At 41.8% G+C, this 12,003-nt stretch overlaps 1 protein-coding gene across 15 annotated transcripts in view; it reads left to right on the forward strand.

Annotated features, from left to right (window-relative positions):
* Nucleotides 1-12,003, forward strand: part of Arpp21 (cAMP regulated phosphoprotein 21) — a 168,117-nt gene that overhangs the window by 72,666 nt on the left and 83,448 nt on the right. For 12 of the 15 annotated variants that reach the window (XM_048423573.3, XM_048423571.3, XM_048423572.3 and 9 more), the window contains 3 exons: nt 3,309-3,417; nt 5,640-5,741; nt 11,863-11,900. In XM_048423573.3, the coding sequence (XP_048279530.2) occupies nt 3,309-3,417; nt 5,640-5,741; nt 11,863-11,900 (249 nt within the window). The remainder of the gene's footprint in view (nt 1-3,308; nt 3,418-5,639; nt 5,742-11,862; nt 11,901-12,003) is intronic. The other 3 variants (XM_085688941.2, XM_085688942.2, XM_085688944.2) reach the window with 1 other exon arrangement.

Genomic DNA, 12,003 nt, shown 5'->3' on the forward strand with positions numbered 1-12,003 from the left:
ACCAACCTGAAATAAAAAACTCTTGCTACATTTGCTTAATTATTCTTAAACAAATATCAAAATTTCTTTATGGGCATTTAAAATAATTTTCAAGAAACCTAAAGGAACTAATCTTTTTTTCTAACTTTTGAAAATGAGATTAAAAAAGATAATTTGCAAATCAGTCACTGAGAATATATTTTGTATCATATATATCAACGTGTGAAATATTCTTAATATTTGTGTTATGGATAACAGCACACCTGATTAAGTTTTCACATTCTATCTAAGTATTTTTCACACATATATACATGCACGTGATATAAGTAGCTCTAAATAACAGAACTATGATGAAATGGTATTTCAGAAGGTACACTGAAATAGAACTCTATCATACTTTACACTAAGGTGTTCCTGGAATAAGAATCCAAAAATGAGGATGCTTGAGATTTCTTTCCTACCCAAGAAATCAGACTTTTATAAAATGATTTTAATGATTAATACACCTAAATTCAGTGTTTAATGATCATTCTGTTTTCAATTTGAATTTATGCTCCAATGAACAAACTCTCTGATATCCTGTAATTATTACAGAAATTATGACCTCATATCTGACTGAGTGACTCTTTATCAGTCCTTGAGCTATAATGACTTGTACACAGCTAGGCTAAATGGTCATGCATCCATACATTGATTGATTGATTCATTCAGCTGAGTGTTTCCCTGGCATCAGGTTTGAAGATAGCCACTAAGGATTAAGGCTTATAAGGAAACTGTGTCATGCAGATGAAAGGTTCTGTCCTGCCTGGTCCAAGAGCCATTCAGTCCCAAAGAAACACATAGAGGCTTATATTAATTATAAACTCGTTGGTCTATTAGCTCAGGCTTATTATTAAGTAGCTCTTACAACTCAAATTAACCCATAATTCTTGTCTATGTTTAGCTACATGGCTTGGTACCTTTTCTCAGTTAGGCATTCTCATCTTGCTTCCCATGCATCTGGCTGGGGACTGACTCTGCCTTTCCTCTTCCCAGAATTCTCTTAGTCTGGTTGCTCTGCCTGTACTTCCTGCCTGGCCAATCAGTGTTTTATTAAACTAATACAAGTGGTTAATCTTTACAGTGAACAAGAGCATTATCCCACAGCCGTGTCCAATCCACATAAACTACCTGCCAGCCAGTATTCTGAATTCGCACTCAAACACTCAAATTTTATCTTCAAAGAAGAAATTAGACTAAACAAACTCACCTTTGTGCTCATGCATCAAAATGTTCTGTTCTCAGGTTCTCTCATTTGTGTGGGAATATTTGCAGACTATTAGAAATAAATACAAGAAGGATAGCTGTAAATTTAGGCAAATAATTTCATTTATTAGGACTTAACAGACTAGTGCCTAAGGATATCAGAAAAGACTAATTAACATTGATGTGATGTAATTAACATGGATGTAATCAATGTCTTTGTTTAAATTGACATCTTCATTTTAGTTGCTATGGGGGGAAGATGATATAATAGCCAAAGACGTGTTGGTTGGAAATACCAGGGCACTAAATCATTTGGCGGGGTTGTCATTTACCCCGAACTATAACTGATCATGTTTTCATCATGACTGCACTGACCAGTAAGGAACCCACACATTCACTGACTACCTTGTATCCATTTGTTTATCGCTAATGTCCGATTTCCACTTCCAGATCATTTGTTATATTTTAAGTTTGGTGGAAAACGTTTGCATTGATCATTAAGAGGATGTTGAGGGGTGAGACCCACCCCCAGACCTCACCTCCAGCCCACTGTGCACTGTCATCAGAGGGACTGCACGGACCACCTTGTCTGTGGAATGTAATCATGCTGTTTGAGGACTGTGGTGTCATGGGCAAATCTATAGTTATGGAATCAAAATAATCCCTGAGGGATGCTTTCCTCATCTTTAAAAAAATCCCCTTCTGTACTCCACTTTTACCAACAGGATAGCATCATTTTATAAATCCTGTGCAGTGTAGCTGGCACCAGCCTAGCTTTCCTCCTCATGCCTGCTCATCTGCCACGGTCCTAATGTATGGACAGGTGTTGAAGAGACGATGCTTCTCATTCTGACTTGAATGAGACATTTAAGCCTTTCCGTTGTCACCAAAGTGCTGTTTGTGAGAAAACATTTCTTAATTGCTGGTCATTTTAGAACACAGCCAAGATAAGGTGGCTTCCTCTGCCTGTGATACCAGGAACCAAGCAGAGGCAGGAACTCCAGAAGTCATGAGGCAGCCATTCTTAACCTAGAGACAAACTCTTCAGCATGTTCTCTGTGATGAGCCCAGGCCCCAACTCATTTTTGGAGTTTAGGGTGATTGCAGTGCCAATCATGGGAAGCTAACCCCTAATAATGGAGAGATTTTGCAAAATCAATTGACCAGTCAGTAGTATGCAACTACTTAGATCCTTTCCTTCACACCAATCAGCCAATCAGGTGTTTAAATATCATCAGCTTTTCGTAATTACTGACCCGATTTAGAAGACATAGACCAGAAGGTCAGGAGCTAAAGAAGCCAGCTTCCAGAGCATTTGTTATTGGGAAGAAAAGAAATAGCATTTTTTAAACAAAGTTCTCAGAGTAGACCCCAAGGATCCTCAGCATGTGCTAAGAGGCAGTCCCTATGTGTTGATGAAAAGATGGATTCTGTTTTAAGCATGAATATTTAGCTGGGCCTGGTGGTACAACCTGTAATTCCACCCACTTAGGGGACTGAGGCAGGAGGTCAATGGCTCAAGATCAGCTTGAGCTACAAAGTGCGTTCAAGGCCAGTCTCCGCAACTCGTGAGACCAGGTCTCAAAAGTAAAAGGATAAAGAAGGCTGGGGATGCAGCTAAGAGTTAGAGCCCTTCCTAGAGCCTCTAGATTCAACCCCCAAATGCCAGAAAATACAAACATTAAAGTAAGTCCATATTTGCTTGAGGATATACATGGGGAAATTTTATGTGTTCAGGAGCCACCAAAAGTCAAAATACCTAAGAAAAATATTGAAGCCCTGTATGTGTTGGGAGCTTTAACTGGTTTCTATATGTTCATCCCTGGTGATGGACATGCGGCAAGCAAGATTCTGAACGGGAAATAATAAAAGGTATTGTAACCCACGTGTAAAAGTGACAAGTTATGACCAACCTGTGTATTTCCAGGAATTCTAATTTCACAACCAAGAATAAACCCATCTTCTCTCTCTTCTCTCTCTTTCTTTTAAGTTAATGCCACTTTGGGGGAAAAACACACAAAGAACTACGTTTAATCAGATGGGAAAAATAGTTTTTTTATTGATATGTTTTACTTTGCTGGCAGACCAGAGCAAAGGTTTTGTGAACATTTAAAAGATGAAAAAAGTGAAGAATCCCAGAAGCGGTTTATCTTGAAGCGAGATAACTCTAGTATTGATAAAGAAGACAATCAGGTTGGTTCTCAAGTTTGAGAGTGGCTGACGTTGTTGTTTTTGAAGGTGGGCTGACTGATGTTCTTGTTGTACCTCCGTTGTCCCCTCCTGCTTCCCAGCTACCCGCTCCCGCCTCTGACAACCGCTGCTGCCCTCTCTCCAATCCCTTGGCCTCCATTGCCTCCCCCTCTGGCATTCAGTGGGTAGCCACATGGTGTTGCCTCAGTTGCTTGGCAGTGGCTCTGTGTTGGGCTGCATGGGTGGTGCTTGGCGCAGTCTTTGCTGCATGTTGTGGTGGGGGTCGGGATGCCGCAGGCTCCGAGCTGTGGGGATAAGCTTGTCAGCTGCATTTCCAGATGTCTGTGTAACTCTGCCAGTCGCTCCACTCCCTACAGCTCTGTCCTTCCTTCCGTTGTGCACAATTTGAGCGGGATTATCAATGAGGACCGATGAGCCACCGGTGTAGCTGTAAAGAACATACCTTGTTATGGTGAGGACAGGAAGATTTTGCAACTATCCTAAAAATAAGTCTTCACAGAAAAGCATCGAGCTTACATTCTAGCCCCCCACCCTTCTTCTTGTGTTTTATGGTCTATGTAATGTGTTTGCTTGTTTGCATGAAGTGTAGCAGAAACTGATCCCTGTGTATTTTGCCTGTGACAAAACACTGTGTCATTCTAGAACAGTCCTAATCATGGTCCTTGAGCAAAGGTAAAGAGACCTCACTGAATCTCTTCTCTGTGTGGGTAGGAGGGAGGGAGGTTACAAGCAAGAAGACTAAGTAAATGACAAAAACCAAAATAATAATAATAATAATAATAATAATAATAATGACAATAAGAACATCAGAAAGTCAGGAGACTGCCCTGACGATTGTACTTGGTGTCTGATAATCCAAATAGATATTTTTGAAACATGTCTTTGTTTTAAAGTTCATAAAGGTAAGACAATCTGTATCTCACTCAAGGTCTCGTATTAATTACTCAGGTGAGTCACCCTGAGCCTGCGTGTGCATCTCTGAACATATTAGTTTCTTTGTGAAAAAAAAAGAAAGAAAGAAAAAGAAAAAGTCTATTTCTCATTGTACCTCCTTGTCTCCCACCACTGCTGCCCCAGCCCTGAGCTGCACCGGGACTCTTGTTGACTCCAAAACATGCCTGTGTTGTATACTCCATGGGTGTCTGGTGAGCGTATGAATGAATGCGCTTAGTGCAGAGAGTGTTTGGTCCAGAGTGGCGAATAGGTGGGAGGGCAGCTGAGATGCAGGGAGTGGGTCAGAGAGGATGAGGACTCACAGTTCTCATGCTGGGTCCTTTGGACTGCTGTTTTAGCTTTCTTTGCATTGGCATTGGCCATTATCAACACACAGGTTTTTCTAAACAGAGTTTATGCCCCCATGCAATTCACAGGGCCAGCCACTGAGCCAACGAAAAAGCCTTTGGAGCCAGAGACTATCCACAAGTTCCTTTCAGACTCCCACTTTCTCTGCTTTTTTGTCCTTTCTTGAGACCCCTAATGTGCACAGCCACTTCCTACCTAGCACCCTGAACTCACTCTTCACTCTTTCCCGCCAACAGTTTGCCTCCTGTTGTGATCAGACACACTCAGGAAAGGGGAAAAAGACTATTCCTGGCCATCCAATCTCTGGACCAATTCCCAAGACATAAGCAAGGCTGCTTATTTTTTAAATATTTATTCTACTTTGCTCCACAGAGGACAAACTAGGAGTAGCAATCCTTCTTACGTAAGCATGTCACACACAGATACACACACCCACACACATACACACACATGAACATACATGCATACACACATACAACCACATATACAAACACATAGATAAACACACATATACACATCACACTCACACATACATACACACACACATGCCCATTCACATACAGAGATCACACAGAGATACACAAGCACACACTCATATACATATCACACACGCATATACACGTAGCACACACAGAGATATGCACACATACCTGCACATATACATACCACACACACATGAATACACACACAGGCATAAACATATACACACCATACACACATGCATACACACAGAGAGATAAACATGCATACTTAAGTTCATATCCCCCAGCCTAGCCTCCTCAGGGAGCAGGGGGTGGGGCTTGTCAGGCTCTAGCTATCTTAATGAGCATTTATTATTCTCAGTTGACAGTTGCTTAACAGCTCAACATGGATAACCCTCCTGATTTCTTTTCTCTGTTCAGCAAAACAGAATGCATCCATTTAGAGATGACAGACGAAGTAAATCAATTGAAGAGAGAGAAGAGGAATATCAGAGAGTGAGGGAGAGAATATTTGCACACGATGTGAGTAGTTGTTTTAATTGCCTCTTGAGTACGGTCCTTCCATCAGCAGAAAGGCCCCTCCTTTCTCCGAGAGAGCTGGCAGGGAAGACAGAGGCCAGGGTCAAGAGCGAGTCACAAAGCAGAAAACAGCAATGTTTCGGGGAAAGAACCTGGCTCAGGGTTGCGGTGCAAACAGACGGAGAGTCTGCGTGTGCTCTCAGGGATAGAGATATGATCTGGGTCACTAAAAGAGACAGTCAGTACAGAAAGGGTTGTTAGGTTCCGAAATCCCTTTACATCCATCACCTAGTGATGAATTTAAAAAAAAAAAAATCCGACATCATGGACACAGACGTGGACCAGTGAGTAAAATGCTTCCCGTGCAAACACGAGAACCTGAGTTTGGATCCCAGCACCCTTGTAGAAGGCAGTCATGGAGGCAGGCTTCTATAACACAAGCAGTAGGGAGGCAGAAGCAGGCAGATTCTGGGAGATCATTGACCAGGCAGTCTAGTCCACTTGTCAGCTCCTGATTCACTGAGAGACCCTGACTACAAACAACAAGGAGGAGAGCAGTACAAGAACATACGAGTACCCAAACATACACATGTGCAAATACCGCAACACATGCTTGCACAGATGCATGTGCACATGTGCACACGAGCACACACCAAGTACCTTCTGAATTCTTTGCAGATAGGAACACTTCCTCATACAAAAGCTAGATGCTAATATTTGCTTCCCTTCTTGATTTCAGATCAAATCAAATCTATAAGCAATTTATTAAAGGAATAATCACAACAATCACAAAAAACTCCTTTTAATTCAAAACCAAAGGAAATGTGGTTGTGATTTTAAAAATATTTTTTAAACCATTATGCTCAAGACCAAATGTAATTAAGTTAGATAAAAATGAAAATATGAAAATTAAAAACTGAATTTTAATACAAACAAGCGAAAACACCAAGAAATTTCCACAGCTTCCTATTCTATTGAGTCCTTGGGGACTTCCTCAGGTGTTAGGGAGCCTGATCTCTGCAGCCTGTGAAGGAGGCTTCAGTGTGGTCCTCTGTGGTCAACATTTCCAGCATGCTCAGTCAGACCAAATCTCTGTTACTGTGGCTTGTTGCTAAAGGACACACCAAGCCAACAGGACCCTTGGGCTTTGCTCCTCAGTTTTGAGGAGACCACTTGAAGCCAAAGCATGTGACAGCAACCCCGACTCATGGTGATTCTATAGCTTGACGCTGCAGAAGGGGCAACACCTGCCATATGGGTTCCACCCTTCTATTCCCCCCACCTCATGATTCTTGAACACGTTGACATAGAAATTTAGTGATTGAATACTCTGGCCCAGAGCTCTTAAATCAAGAGAGCATGGGAGAGAAAAATGGAGGTTATCCTAGCTGGGGGTATGGGTGCACATCTAGAAAATATGTATGGACTACATTGACTCTTGTTATGGTCAGGATGTACCTGGATAAGAGAAGAAAATGAACCAAACTTCTGACCTTGTCATGACAGAGCAGAATGTGATGAGCTGAGGGGCAACCCATTTGCTTCTGAAGCCCTTCATAGAGACAGTTTCTCCAGAATGTTGATTTGTCTTCTAGTCTTTAGCCCCCTCCTCTTTTGTATGTGTACTTACCTACGTGCAGGCGATTTCCCCTGACGCTCTGCTTCAAACAAGTCAAATGTTTTAGGAATGTGTCAATAGATTGAGACACAAATGTCCATCACACTGACAGGGCATGAACAGCCTATTTTTGTTATTATCTTTATAAAGTTCTGCCCCGTTGTTGGAGCTGGGTGCCAGGAAACACTGCCTCAGATGCCTGTCTGGAATAAGAACGGAATCTGTGATTCTTAACCCCAGGAAGACAGCCACAGGGAGAAGGGACATCCAAGGCTTCCCTTCTCTGTCCCCAGAGGTTCCAAGAAAAGCACTTGAGGCACTCTTGACCATGATTAGCTTCACTGGCCACAGGGAAAAATGACATTCTTTTCAGTTGAAAAGTAGATCTAAGTGTTACAGAGATTAGGTGCCAAGCTATTGCCGGTCCCTCACTAACTCTTGACCCGTATCATTTGCTAGCCTGTTTGTGGCACTACCTGTAACCTGATACTGCAGGGCAGTCTCTTAAAATGAGTTTCCTTCAGTCAAAACACACTCACAAACGATACTGCACAGTTGAGTGGCATCCTTAATATCATTAGTAAAAGGATGTTGTTTGTGTTTCTAAGAGGAAAAATCTTCCCATTGCTAGACACCTTCCTAAGTTCTCATGATCCTTACAAGCGTAATGGGAAACTCATGGCCACTGTCGCTCCCTTAGCCCACAGAGATGCTCCTGTCATTGACACTCTATGGTAACCTACCTACTGAGTATGACAAATTAATCCCAAATTTAGCAGCATAAAGCAAACAAACTCCTTATGACCCCACTGTCTCTATGGGACAGACACCTGGCGCAGCTTGGCAGGTGGCAATAACTTAAAATCCATAACAGAGGTCTCCATCCGTCTCTTAGCTGGGCCTATCTCCTGAAGGTGTGGCTGAGGAACTGCCAACTGTTTATAGACTCACTCATGTGGCGACTGGCAGGCCACCCTTGTGAACTGGGACCAGTCTGTAGTTGGCAATTTTCTTCAAGGCAAGCTTCCCTGGATGGAGACCATGGTGTGTCTTCAGAAATGACAACTCATTTCCCCCACAGAATGTGATTCATGGAGAGAAATGGAAGCAATGTTCTTTTAGGATGTGGCCTTGGAGGTGCCCATTTCCCCTCCCACTGTATACAGCTGGATATACAGACTGACCCCAGAACTATGTGGGAAGGCTGTGTTAATGAGGGAGGAGGGAAGTGGTGGCTCAGGAGTAAGGAGATGTTACCACAGCATCTATCAGCTCAGCATTTCAAGGATGGAACATGGCCAGATGAACTTTCTTGAACACACATGCACCTTAACACATCTTCCTTACCGCTTGCATGGTGACAGCTTGCTTCATGGGGCGTTCATTGATCTATGCACGTGCCGTTCCCTAGCTGGTTGACCCTATCACCGCACAGAATGTTGATTAATATTCACCATGAAAAGACCATTTTCCACAAAATAATAGTTCCTTTACAATAAGTCAACTATTAAGCCAATACAAAGGATCCAGCATAAGGACCCTATATTTTAGAAATCTAATCTTTATTCTAACTATTGTTTGATTTTATTTTCTCATAATTAAAAAAAATAGAATAAACAAAACCAGTTTTGCTCAACAATTATTATTTAAATGGTGGCTATTCAAATATTGTGTATGTGTGTATCTTTCTTTACCTGAGCTAACACTAGAGAATTCAGACATATTATTTACGCTTTAGCAAGACTCAAGTTTATTTTAAAATTAGAAATGCTCTTGAGTGTTTTGGGGAAGCATCTTGGTGCCTCATATGTGAGCGTATGTGTTTGAGAAGCAGTACGCATGTGTGCCTGTATGTGTCTTTATATATGCAGCCACATGAACAAAATAGGCATGTTGCCTTGGAGACATGCTAGAAACAACTTCAAATATGGTTTTCAAAGTTTGGTATCTTGAGATAAGACTGCTATCTGAGAGCCAAAAAGTTGTAAGTGTACAGACAAATTTAGCTCTCAAATAATAAAGCAGTACGTCTCTATTGTCAGTCATATTAGAAAAAAAATACTGATTCCTTTGGTGGAAATTTAATCTCATTTTCTGGTCCTTTTCACCTGATGTTACTAACCTTGGGAAGACTTGTTAACAAGGCGGCGATATTTGAGAAAGGCTTGCCTTGCCCAGAAGGTATTTTTTGAGGACATTTGTGTGTTGATGGAGCTCCCAGAAGGCTCCTGGTGACCCTCCAGCAAGTGTGGGGTCTGTCCTCAGAAAGCTGTAGAAAGGGCACAGGCTGTGAGCACAGTGGGGGTGGGATGTGGGGGAGAACTCTAATCCATTAAGCAAAACCATTTTCTTCTTTGGAAAAAATAAGGAGCCTTTTAAATATTCGGGTATGCATATAAGTGACAGCTTTAAATGTTGCACTTAATTACTGTGACACTTTCATCTTTCTCTCATTAAATGTGCAAGTTATTAATACTCCCTTCTCCAAAGTTTATTTCCACCAGCTACTGAGTCACAGCTCATAGCTGTCTTGCTTAGGAGAGTGTGGAGACCCCGGGGAGGATCGTTCCAAACACTCAGATGCATGCTTTTGAAGGATGTTTATTGGGGATGAGCATCTTTGATTTGTTGGTGTCTTGATTTTTCATTCAAAGAATTGAAGCTGTTTAATCTCTCCTCCCCAAACGGTTTGTGGTTAAGATGTCAGAATGTCTTTGATCAACGTCCTCAAATAGATTGAATCTCCAATTCCAATGCCTGGTGGTAACATTATGAAGCCCACTGACTTCTTCCCAACCATAGAGGAGACACCATGTCTAAGCAGAACCTTTGGCTTAGTGGAATGAAGTGATTCCACTGTCAGAAAGAATGTGGAGAACAGTACCTCTCTGAGAGCTGGTTTCATGAACTGCAAGTTTAATTTGAAGAATTGCTAACAGGGGCTGGGTCGATGCCTCAGTTGACCAAGTACATAGGGACATGAGTTTGACCCCCCAAATTCAACCAAGAAACTGTAAGGCTTGATATCACATGTTTGCAATCCCCATAGGGAGGCAGAAACAGGTGGATTCCAGGGTCTCTGGCAAACAAACCTAGACCTCTTGGTGAGTTCTAAGTCAGTGAGAGACCCTATTTAAAAAAACAAGGTGGAGATCAGTGAGATGGCTCACCAGGTACAGGCACTTGTCACCAAGTCTGACAACCTGAGCACAATCCCCAAATACACACCTGAAGAAAAGAACAGACTCCTGCTTGTTGTCTTCTGAGCTCCACACATGCACCTTGACATGCACACATACACATATGTTCACATCAAACACACATGCAAACACACAAACACACACACACACACACACACACACACACACACACACACAGTGCAAAATAGTTTTTAAGCAACCAGCCAAGCAAATAAAACTTTGACAACCCCTGAGGAACAACACCTGAGCTTGTCCTCTGAGATCACACATATACATACATATGTGCACAAACGTACATGTGCACACAGACACATACATATGTGCACAGACATGCATGGATATGTGCACACTTGCAGAAAGAACTGCTAAAGAGTCATAGCTATTTCTGTAGTGGACCCGTTAGGTTCTTATTTATCCCTTGTGTAGGTCACTGACTTATTTTGAAATATGTACACGGAAAATGGTGCTTAAATAGGTAGACAGATAAACACCTAGCACTGAAAATAGTTCTTATTTCCCAGGACAGCGTGCAGTGTGCTGTGACATGAGCACACCTCTGCTTTACATAGATGTCTTTTTTCCTTTGTTTAATCAAATTCATCTTTTCTCAGATACCATCTAGATAACGATGGTGGAATTTTATCTTTCCTAGAGTTAGTTCAGTAAAGGAAGCAAAATAAGAAAGCTGTTGGCTTTCTCTGTGAAAAGCCAGAGAAAAGACACTTGATAGCATTTTTAAAATTAGTTTCAATTGGTTAAGGCTTGTCTTCTGTCCTGCCCCCTCCCTTTAATTTACATTAATAATGGATGACATTTCTTCAATTTTGAGAGACATGCAGTAAGTCTCTCTCTTCCATGAGAACACGTCTCCCTGAGTCAGGGATGTCAGGATGTGGGTTCACAGCTCTGCCGTCCCTAGGAGGGTCACAGCAAATCTGCTTCTTCCGTCTTGGCTTGAACCCATGACCTTGACTGGTGTATGATGCTGCCTGGCTGCTCGGGACTCAGCAGTCCCCAGGTCTCTCCAGCTGTTTCTCTGTGACCTTGATCCTGACCTGGAACTTAATCTGTTTGTACTTGAAGAGTTCCTGATGGGAAAATCCCCCGTGCTGCTGAGAACTGGTTATTCCGCCAACGACACTAACCTATTTCTCTCCTTCTAAAGTTCTCATCTTTTGTGCATAATTTTCTTAATCTTTTCCCCCTAGGAAGGGAAAGTAGTTTTAAAATCAGGCAAGGATTTGCGAGAGCTCCGCCAATCCAGCACATCTGACATGGTGCCCTGTTTTTTATTTTTATTTTTCAGTCAGTTTGCTCCCAGGAAAGTCTATTTTTGGACAACAGGTAAAATAAAATTTATGTTTCTTGTGTCTTTCAAGGAACTGTTTGTTGTATGTCCTTTACATTCTCATGTTCATATGTATTGCATATATATATAAGTGTGTAC

The sequence above is a fragment of the Myodes glareolus genome, chromosome 4 (genome assembly GCF_982192425.1).
Source record: "Myodes glareolus chromosome 4, mMyoGla1.1, whole genome shotgun sequence".
Lineage (NCBI taxonomy): Eukaryota > Metazoa > Chordata > Mammalia > Rodentia > Cricetidae > Myodes > Myodes glareolus.